This window comes from Hyla sarda, chromosome 7, assembly GCF_029499605.1.
Source record: "Hyla sarda isolate aHylSar1 chromosome 7, aHylSar1.hap1, whole genome shotgun sequence".
Taxonomy (NCBI): Eukaryota; Metazoa; Chordata; class Amphibia; order Anura; family Hylidae; genus Hyla; species Hyla sarda.
In genome coordinates, this window is record NC_079195.1 from 219,363,191 (window position 1) to 219,383,924 (window position 20,734).

General features: G+C 43.1%; 1 protein-coding gene across 2 annotated transcripts in view; it reads left to right on the plus strand.

Annotated features, from left to right (window-relative positions):
* The window catches only part of NEGR1 (neuronal growth regulator 1), a 549,860-nt gene that overhangs the window by 214,988 nt on the left and 314,138 nt on the right, over positions 1 to 20,734 (plus strand). For both annotated transcript variants that reach the window (XM_056532735.1, XM_056532736.1), the window contains exon 2: positions 10,444 to 10,676. In XM_056532735.1, coding sequence (XP_056388710.1) covers positions 10,444 to 10,676 — 233 coding nt within the window. The remainder of the gene's footprint in view (positions 1 to 10,443; positions 10,677 to 20,734) is intronic.

Below are 20,734 nucleotides of genomic sequence, written 5' to 3' on the forward strand. Positions count from 1 at the left end.
TCCTTCCCTACAGTGCCGCCACAGGCGAAATTAAGTATTACACCATTCTATCTAAATCAATGCACTGTAGCACACAGGTATGCTGGATCCTGCAGAGATTGAGGCAGTGTTTTCCAACCAGTGTGTGGCAAAACTACAACTCCCAGCATGCCCGGACAGCCTTTGGCTGTCCGGGCATGCTGGAAGTTGTAGTTTTGCCACAGTTGAAGGCACACAGGTTGGGAATCACTTGTTTAGGGTTCTTTTTTTTCCCCCTAAGTTTTCAAGTTTTTCCAACAACATATCTGATAATATTTCGTATATTTCAACAGAAATCATGTGAACGCAATCGTAGAACTTTCCTTATTTGTTATTTCGCAACACCAAGACAAGGAAGAGAATATTGCGCTCTTTACCGTCAAGACCAAGGTAGTCGCGGCCAGGGGCTTTGTGGTCACCATTATGCCTCATATTAATGACCACCTCCGCATCTATATAGAGCCGCTCCATACAGAGACCGTCGTCCTTTCTCCCTTTCAGTAGGACATATCTATAAATCTCACACGAAGAGAAATAAACGATCGGCCTGACATTTAATTTCATTTTTTCTCTCGAATTCCTACCCAAAGATCTTACAAAGATCTAAAGACGGAGCTTGTCATATGTTCCCATATGTTCTAGCGGCAAAAGATGACATTGGCGTGCCCCTGAATCCATGGAACCATTAATGATGGGATCGCTTCCAGAGATAGACACATTGTTCATCATTAAGATTTTTTTTTTCTTTCTTTCACTCAACGTTCTGCGATTCTTCTTCTTCTTCTTCTTTGTCCCCATAATAGTCTTTGACCGACACCCAACTCTGTGACTGTTCCCTTTACCGCAACGGTAAAAAAAAAAAAAAAAACAATAAAAAAAAACTCAATTTCTGCCAATCAACCTTTTGGCTTTTTCTTAACTTTTCTACAAAAATATAGAATTTTTTTTTATTTTCTTTAAATCAATTGAACCTGGAAAACGTAAAAAAAAAAAAAAGTCCTACCCTTCTCTTCCTGAATGTGATATAAGGCAGGACACACAATGTCCTTAACAGCTTCAGATCCTATTGAAAAGAATGCAAGATCGGCTTAAAACTTTTTGCTCAATTTTTTTCTTCTTTTTAATAAATGCGACATCATCACATTCACTATATATTTTTTTTCTTTTTTTTTTTTCTTTCTTTTTTTCTTTTTTTTTTACATCTAAAATGTTATATCCTCATTGAGATAAGCCAGACTTTATATATATATATATATATATATATATATATATATATATATATATTTTTTTTTTAATTTTATTTTTATTTTTTTTTGTACGGGACTCCCCCCCCCCCCTTTTTTTTTTTTTTTCAACATGTGCTGGAAAGACTTTCAATTAAGAATGACCTTTAAGGCTTCTGCTTTTTGATTTTGGCGATGTTGAGGCTGATCTTAAATTAGTTTTTTTTTTTCGCTTTTTTTTCGCTTTTTTTTTCATCCTGTACACTTTGTTCTTTCCCTTCAGTTATTAGTTTCATACAGTAGTCAGTACCATCACCTGTTAAATGCAATGGGAAAAACTCGAAAGAATAAAAATATAATAATAATAATAAAAATAAAAAAATGTTGAAGCTGATCTTAAATTAGGGTTTTTTTTCCGTTTTTTTTTTTTTTTTTCATCCTGTACACTTTGTTCTTTCCCTTCAGTTATTAGTTCCATATAGTAGTCAGTAACATCACTTGTTAAATGCAATGGGAAAAACTCAAAAGAATAAAAATATAATAATAATAAAAATAAAAAAAAAATTTTTAAGCTAATCTTAAATTAGGGTTTTTTTTTCCGTTTTTTTTTTTTTTTTTCATCCTGTACACTTTGTTCTTTCCCTTCAGTTATTAGTTTCATACAGTAGTCAGTAACATCACCTGTTAAATGCAATGGGAAAAATTCGAAAGAATTAAAAAAAATAATAATAATAATAAAAAAATAAAAAATAAATCTTTCAAGTATTGCTTATTGTGCCACCCAGGAATATAGCCAAACTTTTACTTTTTCTTTCCTTTTTTTTTCTTTTGCTCCTGACCTTTGTATTCAGGTAAGAAATCCGCTTTTAATTTGATTTTTGAGAATCTCCTAACATAATACGCTGTCTCTGGCGTATTGAAATATATTATTACACTAAAGACAATGCAAAAAAAAAAATAAGAAGCGGCTACGCACATGAGTAATTAGAATAGGCGCGTTGTTTCTGAGAAGTAGCAGGGATGCAAGGAAAAGAGAACTTCAATAGAATGTTGGTTTGTCTGGATGTTCTATCAAGGACATGCTTATGTTACACATTTTAATGAAGAAGCTATGTACTGTACTTTGGGTCTATGGAGACGTAATAAACAACTTTTTGTTCTTTTGTTGTTTAGAGGTCATTGTCTGTATGTGAAGAAGATCTTCTGTGCTAAGCCTTTCACATCTGGCTCAATGTTCTTATTGTAAGGCGGAACATATCCCTGGAGCCAGGAAGTCTCTGAACCCGCACATTTATATATATTTTTTGTTAATTAATGTATTTATGTGTTTTATTGTCTGTGCACTGGTAGGGGTTAAAGGGGTTGTCCAGCTGTACAAAACAGCTGTCATACCTTCAGATAGGTGATGGTCCAACTCTCGGCACCGCGACGATCAATTGAATCATTGTATTCCTGTTTTCAATGGTGGATCCTGTGTTATCTGGCTCCAACTTTACATTAGAGGTGATACTTGTTATTTTACACCTATTGTGAATGGTGCATCCTGTGATATCTGGATCCCTGTATTCCTAATATAAATAGTGGACTCTGTTGTGTTATCTTTCTCCAGCTTTATATTGAAGGCATATCGGTTATTGTATTGCTGGAATTCCTATTGTGAATAGTGGACTCTGTCTTATCTGCCTCCGGCTTTATATTCAGGGGATACCTGTTATTGTATTCCTATTGTGAATGGTGGATCCTGTGTAATCTGCCTCCAGCTTTATAACTGTTATTGTATTTCTATTAATAATGATAGACTCTGCGTCATCTGCTTCCAGCTTTATACTAAGAGGATACCTGGTATTGTATTCCTAGTATGCATGGTAGACTCTGTGTTATCTGCCTCCATCTTTATACTAAGGAGATACTTGTTATTGTAGCCATATTGTGAAAGTTGGACTCTGTGTTATCTGCCTCCAGCCTTATATTAAGGGGATATGTTATTGTATTCATATTGTGAATTGTGGATCTGGTATTATCTGCCTCCACCTTTATAAGAGAGGTGATCCCTATTATTATAATGCTGATTCTGATGATTTTGTTATGGATTTCTTTAAACATTATGACATTTTCTGATGATACATTCATCTTATTGGCTGATGAAATCTCCAGTCATTTGTCTTCCTCTGTCTCTAATCTGGTCATTCATGGAAGATATCAGTGCGCGAACCCTGACAATTGCAGTGGGATCAGTCATGATCATATGTGTACATCTATCTCCTCCCCCGATAGCCCCAATTGTGGTGACCCAGTACAGAATCACGTGTTCTTCTGTACTCCTGCCCATCCTGTGTGGCAGATGCTGTTCAATGTCTGTCATGGGTCCCCTTTCCTCAGAACTCTCTATAATGCACTATATAATGTACTGTTACATAAGGGTTAATGTATTTGTATTATCTATGTATCTGTTGCCTTAAATCTCTTGTTGCTAAGGGCCTTGTTGTTAAGGGGAGTATGCAGAGGTGAACATGTGACTTATCTGGCCAATAGGAAGTTTCTAAATTGTCCCCTTATATACTGTAGCTAGAGTTCAGAGTTCAGATTAAGCCTTTGCTGAGGTACAGTTTGGTGAAGAGTGAAGTCTGTCTGTGAGGTGATTCTGAAGGAGGCCTGAGGCCTAGTCCAGCGACCACACATCTACTACCAGCTAACCCCACTACCAAGGTGAAAGTCAAGGCCTTGTGGTAAGCCTACAGTCTTGGGGATATTATACAAGTCAAGTCCAGAAAGTTTGTCAAGTCCAAGTCTCTAAGTATAGCGTGAGCTGAATCAGTCATATACAGCACAATCAACTATAAGTCCCAGCAGGCTGACAAACTTCCCTAAGTTCACTCTGCAAACTCCTTCATGCTAATCTGAGCTGTAACGGATTGTACCATCTTTCCAACCTCAGTAAAGCAAGCCAGTTAACAGTAACCTTGCGTCGGAGTGATTATTTGCCTCGTGCCTGGCACTGGTGAAGCTGGTTTACCTCAGGTGGTGTACTGGTCAACCACACCCTGGCATCACGATAAGGTTAATTACACATTAACCTGTCTGATAGCACACAATTGTTCTTTATTCCTTAATGTGCATCGCAACATGTGAACACAGCCTAAGCTCAATTGTTTTTTTTTTTTTTTTTTTTTACTTCCGAGGACATTTTAATCCCAGTGAGCCATTCTTCTCCTCTTTTGTAAATGGAAACCGTTAAAAAATAATAAAAATAAAAAAAAGGGCCCAGATGGATATCACAGGGAGGACTGGATGGTAAAAGCTTCTAACTTTGAAGTTTGGTTTTACCTGCGTTGTTTTCACAGTTGTGAATTTCTGTGCTGGATCTTTCCCTTTGTATCTGCAGGTGTTTATTCTCCGAATCTTGCTCGTGGCTCTAGAACGGAGAACGACATTTTTTGCTTGTTAACAAAAAAATAAACAGAAACCAGGTGGTAAATACTATGGTGCGCACGGAAAGGAAAAGTTAGTTCTGTTTTATTTCTTTTAATGAGGAACAGAAGAAACTATCTGAAAATCTGTCTCATCGTATAAAAACAAACAAAAAAGAACTAAAAAAACATGAACAGCTACACAAGTTCAGGTTCAAAGGGTAATCCAACTGGCTTGAAGCTACATGGCGCCAATGCAAAATCTATAACAGGGTCCTCACCTGCAGAACCATTGGATAGGGCCACCCACCTGCAGTACCATGTGATAGGACCCCCACCTGCAGTACCATGTGATAGGACCCCCACCTGCAGTACCATGTGATAGGATCCCCACCTGCAGTACCATGTGATAGGGCCACCCACCTGCAGTATCATGTGATAGGACCCCCACCTGCAGTACCATGTGATAGAACCCCCCCCTGCAGTACCATGTGATAGGGCCACCCACCTGCAGTACCATGTGATAGGACCCCCACCTCCAGTACCATGTGATAGGGCCCCCACCTGCAGTACCATGTGATAGGATCCCCACCTGCAGTACCATGTGATAGGGCCACCCACCTGCAGTATCATGTGATAGGACCCCCACCTGCAGTACTATGTGATAGGATCCCCACCTGCAGTAACTTGTGATAGGGCACCCACCTGCAGTACCATGTGATAGAGCCCCCGACCAGCAGTATCATGTGATGTAATACTAGTGTCCTAGTGTTGTAAAGGGGCTTTACTATCCTCAGGATAGTCCATCAATATCTGACCAATGGAGGTCTGACACCTGACACCCTTACTGGTCAGCTAGTGAACAGAACAGGGAGCAAACAGCGCCATACATTGTGTAATGGTCATGCTGGGTGCTGCAGCTCAGCCTCTATTGAAGTGAATAGGAGCCAAACTGCAGTAACTCAGCACGGCCACTACACAATGTACAGCGCTGTCTGATTCTTGGTCACTGTGTATCGTGATTGCTACAGCTGTCAAAACGGTAGCCATATTGTTATAGCTTTTCTATAATTGTACTACTTTAAAAAAAAAAAAACTGACCCCTATAACTTTTTTTATTTTTCATATACGGGGCTGTATGAGGTTCATTTTTTGCACTAGGATCTTTTTGTTTTGATGGGACTGTTCGCTTTTTATAAATTTTTCTCTCATATGTGATACGACCAAAAATCAGCAATTGTGGCAATTATTATCATTATTATTATTATTTTACGTTTACGCAGTATAATGTGCAGGTTTATTTATATTATATTTTAATAGTTTGGACATTTCCACATATTAAATTTTTTTTTATTTGTATTTTTTTATTTGCGAAATGTGAGAAGGGGTGGGGGGGGGTAATTTTAATTTTTATTATTGGAGAGGCTTATTTATATTTTTAAAAACATTTTTTATATTTCATTTTACACTTTTTCGGTTACCATCGGGGACTATTAAAAGCAATCACAAGATTGCTTTTACTGTTCACTGCTATGCCGTAACATAGCACTCATCAGTGACATCGGTGCTCTGCTGATTGAGTCTGCCTTAATCAAAATATATTACCACAGTGACGATTTTGCGGTGCAGCGGCATATGGGAGGACTCCGGCTGCCATTTTAACGCTGCGGGGCGGGGCGGGGGTGGAGGTGGCCATGTGGAGATGTCGATGAGTCATTCCAATAGTATGGCAGTAGTCATTATAGCCTTTAGATGCCGTGATCAGCATTGATTGTGGCATCTAAAGGGTTAATGATCAGTGGGATAGCTGATGTCTGCCATTACCGCCTTTGGCTGTCCGGGCATGCTGGGAGTTGTAGTTTTGCAACATCTAGGGGCACTCTGGTTGGTTAAAAAACAAAACAAAACACTGGAATAGGGAATAACATGCAGATTGGTGGGGGTCCGACTGCTCAGATCCCCGCCGATCCCCAGAGCGCTGTAACATAACAGAATGGGCCACGCATGCGTGACCACCACTCAATTTATTCTCTATGGAGTTTCTGAATGTAGCAGAATGCAAAGAGAAGAGAAGAAAAATTATCCCAAAAAAATAGTTTTCCACTGAAGTACCCCTTTAAATAAGTTTTTCTGATCTATTAAATTGTTCATTTTGAAAGAAAAAAAAATTGAAATTAAAAGAACATTTAAAAGCATAAAAAAAATAAAAAAAAAGTTTTTATTTTTTTTAATGTTTTTAAATGTTCTTTTAATTTCAAATTTTTTTTCTTTCAAAATGAACAATTTATGAGGTCGGAAAAACTTCTTTAAAGGGGTACTTCAGTGGAAAACTATTTTTTTTAAATTCAACTGGTACCAGAAAGTTAAACAGATTTGTAAATTACTTCTGTTTAAAAATATTAATCCTTCCAGTACTTATCAGCTGCTGTATGCTCCACAGGAAGTTATTTTTTTTAATTTTTTTTTTTTACTGTCTGACCACAGTGCTCTCTGCTGACACCTCTGTCCATGTCAGGAACTGTCCCAGAGTAGGACCAAATCCCCATAGCAAACCTATCCTGCTCTGGACAGTTCCTGACATGGACAGAGGTGTCAGCAGAGAGCGCTGTGGTTAGACAGAATGGAAATTCAAAATGAAAATAACTTAGTATACAGCAGCTGATAAGTACTGGAAGGATTAAGATTTTTTATATAGAAGTAATTTACTAATCTGTATAACTTTCTGGCACTAGTTGATTTAAAAAAGAACATTTCACTGGAATACCCTTATTTCTATAGACTAGAGCAGTCCAACCCAGTCCTCAAGGCACACCAACAGTCCAGGATTTAAATTTTTCCCAGTTCTATTCCAATGGAGTCACTGAAAAAACCCAGAATGTTGGTGTGCCTTGAGGACTGGGTTGGGAAACACTGGACTAGAGTAACATCCCTGTCTTCTATAGAGACTGTGGAGAATTCCACCTCCTAAGTGCAGCGTTTTTTCCCCATGTTACAATGTAATCGCGTCGCCTTGATGTAAGGAAATAAGGACAACTGATAGATTTCAGGGGATTCCATGCCGCCAATTGTAAATTAAAGGGGTACTCCGGTGAAAACCTTTTTTCTTTTAAATCAACTGGTGGCAGAAAGTTAAAAATATTTGTAAATGACTTCTATTAAAAAATCTTAATCCTTCCTGTACTTATTGGCTGCTGAATACTACAGAGGAAATTCTTTTCTTTTTGGAATGCTCTCTGATGACATCACGAGCACAGTTTTCTCTGCTGACGTTATTATAATAATAATAACGCTTTATTTATTGTTGTCCTTAGTGGGATTTGAACCCAAGGCAGCAGTGTGAACCACTGAGCCACCATGCTGCCCTTAGCATACATCTGCTATGCATGGTTGCTAAAATGGACAGAGATGTCAGCAGAGAGAACTGTGCTCGTGATGTCATCAGTTTTCCAAAAAGAAAGGAATTTCCTCTGTAGCATTCAGCAGCTTATAAGTACTGAAAGGATTAAGATTTTTTAATAGAAGTAATTTACAAATATGTTTAACTTTCTGCCACCAGTTGATTTAAAAGAAAAAAGGTTTTCACCGGAGTACCCCTTTAAAGGCTTCTTATTTGCGAATTATCATTCATTACGGTGGAGCGGAGCAGGCATGAATAATTCAAGGCGGCGAATGACTTTCTCTTCATGCGTCTGGTTTGTCTAGAACAGTGTTTTCCCAATCAAGGGTGCCTCTAGCTGTTGCAAAACTACAACTCCCAGCATGCCCGGACAGCCAACGGCTGTCCGGGCATGCTGGGAGCTGTAGTTTTGCACCAGCTGGAGGCACACCGGTTGGGAAACCCTGGTCTAGTATCATTGTATCTTACATCACTTATAAAATAGATAGATAGATAGATAGATAATTAAATACAAATTTGCCTAAAAAACATTTACAATGTCTAAAAATTAGACACTACAGGGCGAGGGTTGGGGGGGGAAGCATTTATCAGTTCAGTTGGCGCACAAAAAAAACATTTATTCTTTGCGCCTTTTTCTCTGCTTTTCTAACTTGTACTTTTTTCCATTTTAAATGCAGGAAAACGAATTATATTGTTGCCCGATGTATGATGATTTTTTTTGTTTTATAATCGCTTTTTCCCCACCAGGCGGATTGAGATTGCGCAAAAATGTTAGGACTTTTTTACATGATATGTCGAAAAACATCACCCCAATCAAGCAATATCCGTCACATGTGCAAATGTATTTATAAATATGCAAAAGTAAAGATGGTCTGGATAAGGAGGTGGTCTTCTGGAGAGGTGTCACTGCCATAAGGGCAGGGCCACAGGAAGGGGCATCCGCAGCATATTTGACGCTGTGGATGCGGCGTCGGCAGTCACAGAGGGACTGCAGAGCGAGCTCCCGGCCGCGGCCGGGAGCTCACTCTGCAGTCCCTCTGTGACTGCCGTTGCCGCATCCTCAGCGTCAGAAACGCTGCAGATACGCCCCGTGTGACCCTGCGCTTATACAAAGTTTTTTTTTTTATCTTAAAGGGGTACCCCGGTGGAATTTTTTTTTTTTTAAACCAACTGATACAGAAAAGGTAAACAGATTTGTAAATTACTTCTATTTAAAAATCTTAAAGGAGTACTCCGCCCCTAGACATCTTACCCCCTATCTAAAGGAACGCTGCTGCAGCACCCCGCTATCATTACTGCGCAGAGGATACAGTAGCTGGAAGGATTAAAGGGGTACTCCGCCCCTGGCATCTTATCCCCTATCCAAAGGATAGGGGATAAGATGTCAGATCACCGGGGTCCCGCTACTGGGGACCCCGGGGATCGCTGCTGCGGCACCCCGCCATCATTACTGCTCAGAGCGAGTTCACTCTGTGCGTAATGACGGGCAATACAGGGGCCGGAGCATCGTTACGTCACGGCTCCACCCCTCGTGATGTCACGGCCCGCCCCCGTCAATACAAGTCTATGGGAAGGGGGCGTGGCGGCCGTCACGCCCCCTGCCATAGACTTGCATTAAGGGGACGGGCCGTGATGTCACGAGGGGCGGAGCCATGACGTCATGCTGCTCCGGCCCCTGCATCGCCCGTCATTACGTACAGAGCGAACTCGCTCTGCGCAGTAATGATGGCGGGATACCGCAGCAGCGATCCCCGGGGTCCCCAGTAGCGGGACCCCGGCGATCTGACATCTTATCCCCTATCCTTTGGATAGGGGATAAGATGCCAGGGGCGAAGTACCCCTTTAATCCTTCCAGCTACTGTATCCTCTAGCGGAAGTTGTGTAGTTCTTTCCAGTCTGACCACAGTGCTCTCTGCTGACACCACTGTCTATGTCAGGAACTGTCCAGAGTAGGAGCAAATAAATCCCCTTAGCAAACCTCTCCTACTCTGGACAGTTCCTGACACGGACAGAGGTGGCAGCAGAGAGCATTGTGGTCAGACTGGGAAGAACTACACAACTACTTTCGGAGCATACAGCAGCTGATAAGTACTGGAAGGATTAAGATTTTTATATAGCAGTCATTTACTAATCTTTTTAGCTTTCTGGCACCAGTTGATTGAAATAAATTTGTTTTCCACTGGAGTATCCCTTTAAATAACTTATACTATGTATTTATGTAAGGTATCTCCAGTAGGGGCACTCATTTTGGAATAGGTTTCTCTAAGTGTAAGCTTCTCTTATAGACATCTTCTTATTATCTCATTCGAGACCTTGTGACCCTGTTTATAAGTCGCCATCTTGTCGGCGCCCTGTGCGGTTTATTGACGACATTTCTGTTTTGTCTTCCTATCTCCAGGTGCTTCTTGGAGGACGGCGCGTCAAAGGGAGCCTGGTTGAATCGTTCCAGTGTTATTTTTGCGGGGAACGACAAGTGGTCGGTGGATCCAAGAGTCTCAATAGCGGCAGGGAACAAAAAGGAGTACAGCCTGCGGATACAAAAGGTGGACATTTTCGATGATGGGCCGTATTTCTGCTCTGTACAAACCCAGCACAGTCCTAGGACAATGCAGGTTCATCTCACCGTCCAGGGTAAGTACTGGGTGTGATGGAGAGGGTGTACAATGCCCTTCAGGATACAGATGTAGGAGACACTTATTGTCTGTAAACCCTTAAAGTGCACCGGTCAGCTGACAAACGGGCATAAATAAGCCCATGGCCAGATAGGACTAGTCACCAGGATTTCGGGGATAGTCTTTTCCAGCACAAAAATATAGGCCTATTCATGTTTATGCAAATGAGGTGCGAAAGGTCAGGAGGCATTCTCCAAAACAGCAGGGGGCATTCCCCAGTTTAGCAATAGTGCAGGGGTGTTCACCTGCAGGGAAAGAGCAGATGGGGCATTCATCAGCATAGCAAGAGTCCAGGGGGCAACCCCCAGCATAACAAGAGCCCTTGGGGCATATTCCAGCATGGCAATAGTCCAGGGGGTGTTCCCCAGCATTGAATGGAGCACTCATCAGTATAGCAAGAGTTCAGGGGGCGTTCCCAAGTATGGCAAGAGTCCAGGGGGCATTCCCTAGCATGGCGAAAGCCCAAGGAGCGTTCATCAGCCTAGCACGAGTACAGGGGGCATTCCCTAGCAGGACAAGAGCCCAAAGGGCAATCACAGGGGGTTCATAAGCATATCAAGAGATCAGGGGGCATTCCCTGGCATGGCAAAAGCCCAAGGAGCATTCATCAGCCTAGCAGGAGTACAGGGGGCATTCCCTAGAATGGCAAAAGCCCAGGGGGCGTTCCCTAGCATGGCAAGAGCCAAGGGGGCGTTCCCTAGCATGGTGAAAGCCCAAGGAGTGTTTATCAGCCTAACACGTGTATCCTCTATACTACACCACACAGGAGAGATCCTCTATACTACACCACACAGGAGAGATCCTCTATACTACACCACACAGGACAGATCCTCTATACTACACCACACAGGAGAGATCCTCTATACTACACCACACAGGAGAGATCCTCTATACTACACCACACAGGACACATCCTCTATACTACACCACACAGGAGAGATCCTCTATACTACACCACACAGGAGAGATCCTCTATACTATACTACACAGGAGAGATCCTCTATACTACACCACACAGGAGAGATCCTCTATACTACACCACACAGGAGAGATCCTCTATACTACACCACACAGGAGAGATCCTCTATACTACACCACACAGGAGAGATCCTCTATACTACACCACACAGGAGAGATCCTCTATACTACACCACACAGGAGAGATCCTCTATACTACACCACACAGGAGAGATCCTCTATACTACACCACACAGGAGAGATCCTCTATACTACACCACACAGGAGAGATCCTCTATACTACACCACACAGGACAGATCCTCTATACTACACCACACAGGAGAGATCCTCTATACTACACCACACAGGAGAGATCCTCTATACTACACCACACAGGAGAGATCCTCTATACTACACCACACAGGAGAGATCCTCTATACTACACCACACAGGAGAGATCCTCTATACTACACCACACCGGAGAGATCCTCTATACTACACCACACAGGAGAGATCCTCTATACTACACCGCACAGGAGAGATCCTCTATACTACACCACACAGGAGAGATCCTCTATACTACACCACACAGGAGAGATCCTCTATACTACACCACACAGGACAGATCCTCTATACTACACCACACAGGAGAGATCCTCTATACTACACCACACAGGAGAGATCCTCTATACTACACCACACAGGACAGATCCTCTATACTACACCACACAGGAGAAATTCTCTATACTACACCACACAGGACAGATCCTCTATACTACACCACACAGGAGAGATCCTCTATACTACACCACACAGGACAGATCCTCTATACTACACCACACAGGAGAGATCCTCTATACTACACCACGCAGGAGAGATCCTCTATACTACACCACACAGGAGAGATCCTCTATACTACACCACACAGGAAAGATCCTCTATACTACACCACACAGGAGAGATCCTCTATACTACACCACACAGGACAGATCCTCTATACTACACCACACAGGAGAGATCCTCTATACTACACCACACAGGAGAGATCCTCTATACTACACCACACAGGAGAGATCCTCTATATACTACACCACACAGGAGAGATCCTCTATACTACACCACACAGGACAGATCCTCTATACTACACCACACAGGAGAGATCCTCTATACTACACCACACAGGACAGATCCTCTATACTACACCACACAGGAGAGATCCTCTATACTACACCACACAGGAGAGATCCTCTATACTACACCACACAGGAGAGATCCTCTATACTACACCACACAGGACAGATCCTATATACTACACCACACAGGACAGATCCTCTATACTACACCACACAGGAGAGATCCTCTATACTACACCACACAGGACAGATCCTCTATACTACACCACACAGGAGAGATCCTCTATATACTACACCACACAGGAGAGATCCTCTATACTACACCACACAGGACAGATCCTCTATACTACACCACACAGGACAGATCCTCTATACTACACCACACAGGAGAGATCCTCTATACTACACCACACAGGAGAGATCCTCTATACTACACCACACAGGAGAGATCCTCTATACTACACCACACAGGACAGATCCTCTATACTACACCACACAGGACAGATCCTCTATACTACACCACACAGGACAGATCCTCTATACTACACCACACAGGACAGATCCTCTATACTACACCACACAGGACAGATCCTCTATACTACACCACACAGGAGAGATCCTCTATACTACACCACACAGGAGAGATCCTCTATACTACACCACACAGGAGAGATCCTCTATACTACACCACACAGGAGAGATACTCTATACTACACCACACAGGAGAGATCCTCTATACTACACCACACAGGACAGATCCTCTATACTACACCACACAGGAGAGATCCCCTATACTACACCACACAGGAGAGATCCTCTATACTACACCACACAGGAGAGATCCTCTATACTACACCACACAGGAGAGATCCTCTATACTACACCACACAGGACAGATCCTCTATACTACACCACACAGGAGAGATCCTCTATACTACACCACACAGGAGAGATCCTCTATACTACACCACACAGGACAGATCCTCTATACTACACCACACAGGAGAGATCCTCTATACTACACCACACAGGAGAGATCCTCTATACTACACCACACAGGAGAGATCCTCTATACTACACCACACAGGAGAGATCCTCTATACTACACCACACAGGAGAGATACTCTATACTACACCACACAGGAGAGATCCTCTATACTACACCACACAGGACAGATCCTCTATACTACACCACACAGGAGAGATCCCCTATACTACACCACACAGGAGAGATCCTCTATACTACACCACACAGGACAGATCCTCTATACTACACCACACAGGACAGATCCTCTATACTACACCACACAGGAGAGATCCTCTATACTACACCACACAGGACAGATCCTCTATACTACACCACACAGGAGAGATCCTCTATACTACCCCACACAGGAGAGATCCTCTATACTACACCACACAGGAGAGATCCTCTATACTACACCACACAGGAGAGATCCTCTATACTACACCACACAGGAGAGATCCTCTATACTACACCACACAGGAGAGATCCTCTATACTACACCACACAGGAGAGATCCTCTATACTCCACCACACAGGAGAGATCCTCTATACTCCACCACACAGGACAGATCCTCTATACTGCACCACACAGGACAGATCCTCTATACTTCACCACACAGGACAGATCCTCTATACTACACCACACAGGACAGATCCTCTATACTACACCACACAGGACAGATCCTCTATACTACACCACACAGGAGAGATCCTCTATACTAATCCAAACAGGAGAGATCCTCTATACTACACCACACAGGAGAGATCCTCTATACTACACCACACAGGAGAGATCCTCTATACTACATCACACAGGACAGATTCTCTATACTGCACCACACAGGAGAGATCCTCTATACTACACCACACAGGAGAGATCCTATATACTACACCACACAGGAGAGATCCTCTATACTACACCACACAGGAGAGATCCTCTATACTACACCACACAGGACAGATCCTCTATACTGCACCACACTGGAGAGATCCTCTATACTACACCACACAGGACAGATCCTCTATACTGCACCACACAGGAGAGATCCTCTATACTACACCACACAGGAGAGATCCTCTATACTACACCACACAGGAGAGATCCTCTATACTACACCACACAGGACACATCCTCTATACTACACCACACAGGACACATCCTCTATACTACACCACACAGGAGAGATCCTCTATACTACACCACACAGGGCAGATCCTCTATACTACACCACACAGGAGAGATCCTCTATACTACACCACACAGGACAGATCCTCTATACTACACCACACAGGAGATATCCTCTATACTACACCACACAGGAGAGATCCTCTATACTACACCACACAGGAGAGATCCTCTATACTACACCACACAGGAGAGATCCTCTATATTACACCACACAGGAGAGATCCCTCTATACTGCACCACACAGGAGAGATCCTCTATACTACACTGCACAGGTTGATCCTCTATACTACACCACACAGGAGAGATCCTCTATATTACACCACACAGGAGAGATCCTCTATACTACACCACACAGGAGAGATCCTCTATACTACACTTATTAACATTTGACCGCTAAGCGGTCACTAAGACCCTATATTTCCCACCCAATATAAAACTTAACGTTTATTGAGCCAAGATTAAAATAACCTCACACATATTGATCCATAATCCATTGATTGGCATGACACTGCATGCTATCTTAATTGAATTGAAAAGATAGATTGTGGCTGCAGTCCACAATCTATAGTGTGAGACAATTAAAAATCTAACACATTGCCCGCCCGCCCGACGTTTCGCCACAGGCTGTGGCTTTATCAAGGGCTAAGAGATCCTCTATACTACACCACACAGGAGAGATCCTCTATACTACACCACACAGGAGAGATCCTCTATACTACACTACACAGGACAGATCCTCTATACTACACCACACAGGAGAGATCCTCTATACTACACCACACGGGAGAGATCCTCTATACTACACCACACGGGAGAGATCCTCTATACTACACCACACAGGAGAGATCCTCTATACTACACCACACAGGACAGATCCTCTATACTACACCACACAGGACAGATCCTCTATACTACACCACACGGGAGAGATCCTCTATACTACACCACACAGGACAGATCCTCTATACTACACTACACAGGACAGATCCTCTATACTACACCACACAGGAGAGATCCTATATACTACACCACACAGGACAGATCCTCTAATCTACACCACACAGGAGAGATCCTCTATACTACACCACACAGGAGAGATCCTATATACTACACCACACAGGACAGATCCTCTATACTACACCACACAGGAGAGATCCTCTATACTACACCACACAGGAGAGATCCTCTATACTACACCACACAGGAGAGATCCTCTATACTACATTACACAGGAGAGATCCTATATACTACACCACACAGGACAGATCCTCTATACTACACCACACAGGACAGATCCTCTATACTACACCACACAGGAGAGATCCTCTATACTACACCACACAGGAGAGATCCTCTATACTACACCACACAGGAGAGATCCTCTATACTACACCACACAGGACAGATACTCTATACTACACCACACAGGACAGATCCTCTATACTACACCACACAGGACAGATCCTCTATACTACACCACACAGGACAAATCCTCTATACTACACCACACAGGACCGATCCTCTATACTACACCACACAAGAGAGATCCTCTATACTACACCACACAGGACAGATCCTCTATACTACACCGCACAGGACAGATCCTCTCTACTACACCACACAGGACAGATCCTCTATACTACACCACACAGGACAGATCCTCTATACTACACAACACAGGAGAAATCCTCTATACTACATCACACAGGAGAGATCCTCTATACTACACCACACAGGAGAGATCCTCTATACTACACCACACAGGAGAGATCCTCTATACTACACCACACAGGAGATATCCTCTATACTACACCACACAGGAGAGATCCTCTATACTACACCACACAGGAGAGATCCTCTATACTACACCACACAGAAGAGATCCTCTATACTACACCACACAGGAGAGATCCTCTATACTACACCACACAGGAGAGATCCTCTATACTACACCACACAGGAGAGATCCTCTATACTACACCACACAGGACAGATCCTCTATACTACACCACACAGGAGAGATCCTCTATACTACACCACACAGGACCAATCCTCTATACTACACCACACAAGAGAGATCCTCTATACTACACCACACAGGACAGATCCTCTATACTACACCACACAGGACAGATCCTCTATACTACACCACACAGGACAGATCCTCTATACTAAACCACACGGGAGAGATCCTCTATACTACACCACACAGGAGAGATCCTCTATACTACACCACACAGGACAGATCCTCTATACTACACCACACAGGACAGATCCTCTATACTACACCACACGGGAGAGATCCTCTATACTACACCACACAGGACAGATCCTCTATACTACACTACACAGGACAGATCCTCTATACTACACCACACAGGAGAGATCCTATATACTACACCACACAGGACAGATCCTCTATACTACACCACACAGGAGAGATCCTCTATACTACACCACACAGGAGAGATCCTATATACTACACCACACAGGACAGATCCTCTATACTACACCACACAGGAGAGATCCTCTATACTACACCACACAGGAGAGATCCTCTATACTACACCACACAGGAGAGATCCTCTATACTACATTACACAGGAGAGATCCTATATACTACACCACACAGGACAGATCCTCTATACTACACCACACAGGACAGATCCTCTATACTACACCACACAGGAGAGATCCTCTATACTACACCACACAGGAGAGATCCTCTATACTACACCACACAGGAGAGATCCTCTATACTACACCACACAGGAGAGATCCTCTATACTACACCACACAGGAGAGATCCTCTATACTACACCACACAGGACAAATCCTCTATACTACACCACACAGGAGAGATCCTCTATACTACACCACACAGGAGAGATCCTCTATACTACACCACACAGGACAGATCCTCTATACTACACCACACAGGAGAGATCCTCTATACTACACCACACAGGACCGATCCTCTATACTACACCACACAAGAGAGATCCTCTATACTACACCACACAGGACAGATCCTCTATACTACACCACACAGGACAGATCCTCTATACTACACCACACAGGACAGATCCTCTATACTACACCACACAGGACAGATCCTCTATACTACACCACACAGGAGAAATCCTCTATACTACATCACACAGGAGAGATCCCCTATACTACACCACACAGGAGAGATCCTCTATACTACACCACACAGGAGAGATCCTCTATACTACACCACACAGGAGAGATCCTCTATACTACACCACACAGGAGATATCCTCTATACTACACCACACAGGAGAGATCCTCTATACTACACCACACAGGAGAGATCCTCTATACTACACCACACAGGACAGATCCTCTATACTACACCACACAGGAGAGATCCTCTATACTACACCACACAGGACCAATCCTCTATACTACACCACACAAGAGAGATCCTCTATACTACACCACACAGGACAGATCCTCTATACTACACCACACAGGACAGATCCTCTATACTACACCACACAGGACAGATCCTCTATACTACACCACACAGGACAGATCCTCTATACTACACCACACAGGAGAAATCCTCTATACTACATCACACAGGAGAGATCCTCTATACTACACCACACAGGACAGATCCTCTATACTACACCACACAGGACAGATCCTCTATACTACACCACACAGGAGAGATCCTCTATACTACACCACACAGGAGAGATCCTCTATACTACACCACACAGGAGAGATCCTCTATACTACACCACACAGGAGAGATCCTCTATACTACACCACACAGGAGAGATCCTCTATACTACACCACACAGGAGAGATCCTCTATACTACACCACACAGGAGAGATCCTCTATACTACACCACACAGGACAGATCGTCTATACTACACCACACAGGAGATATCCTCTATACTACACCACACAGGAGAGATCCTCTATACTACACCACACAGGAGAGATCCTCTATACTACACCACACAGGAGAGATCCTCTATACTACACCACACAGGAGAGATCCTCTATACTACACCACACAGGAGAGATCCTCTATACTACACCACACAGGACAGATCCTCTATACTACACCACACAGGAGAGATCCTCTATACTACACCACACAGGAGAGATCCTCTATACTACACCACACAGGAGAGATCCTCTATACTACACCACACAGGAGAGATCCTCTATACTACACCACACAGGAGAGATCCTCTATACTACACCACACAGGACAGATCCTCTATACTACACCACACAGGAGAGATCCTCTATACTACACCACACAGGAGAGATCCTCTATACTACACCACACAGGAGAGATCCTCTATACTACACCACACAGGAGAGATCCTCTATACTACACCACACAGGAGAGATCCTCTATACTACACCACACAGGAGAGATCCTCTATACTACACCACACAGGAGAGATCCTCTATACTACACCACACAGGAGAGATCCTTTATTCTACACACCGGAGGGATCCTCTATACTACACCACACAGGAGAGATCCCCTATACTACACCACACAGGACAGATCCTCTATACTACACCACAGCGGAGGGATCCTCTATACTACACCACACAGGAGAGATCCTATATACTACACCACACAGGAGAGATCCTATATACTACACCACACAGGAGAGATCCTATATACTACACCACACAGGAGAGATCCTATATACTACACCACACCGGAGGGATCCTCTATACTACACCACACAGGAGAGATCCTCTATACTACACCACACAGGAGAGATCCTCTATACTACACCACACAGGAGAGATCCTCTATACTACACCACACAGGAGAGATCCTCTATACTACACCACACAGGAGAGATCCTCTATACTACACCACACAGGAGAGATCCTCTATACTACACCACACAGGAGAGATCCTATATACTACACCACACAGGACAGATCCTCTATACTACACCACACAGGAGAGATCCTCTATACTACACCACACAGGACAGATCCTCTATACTACACCACACAGGAGAGATCCTCTATACTACACCACACAGGAGAGATCCTCTATACTACACCACACAGGACAGATCCTCTATACTACACCACACTGGAGGAATTCTCTATACTACACCACACAGGAGAGATCCTCTATACTACACCACACAGGAGAGATCCTCTATACTACACCACACAGGACAGACCCTATATTCTACACACCGGAGAGCCTCCAGGGCCTCTTTAAATACATTTTAGATTTTTTTTTCCTGCACTAAGAAATAGATATGGATTTCACACACTACAATACTAGTAGACTTAGCATGGCTCCCCAGCAGCATAGAGTAATGGTGTGAGGCTAATATCTCGCCCATGTGGGAGTTTTGCTCCGTCAGACGCATCTCTACATGATCCGATGTTCACATGCCCGTTCATGTACTGAAGACTTTATTTCGCTTTTTTGTTTTGCCATTGATATCCCCCCTTCTTCTCCCAGCAGAGACATTTAATGATTGATTTCACCATTAGCTGCAATATCTGGAGGGGATCATTCCAAACTTAAGACATTTCCAGTAGTTCTGGAAGTTATGTAACGGTGACTTTTTTTTTTTTTTTAACAAGATGGTAAAAAATCAAAACTCCATTCATCGCGAACGCTAGTTACTATTTAGAAGTGCCATTTTCTAGCAGGTTGTGTTGTAAAT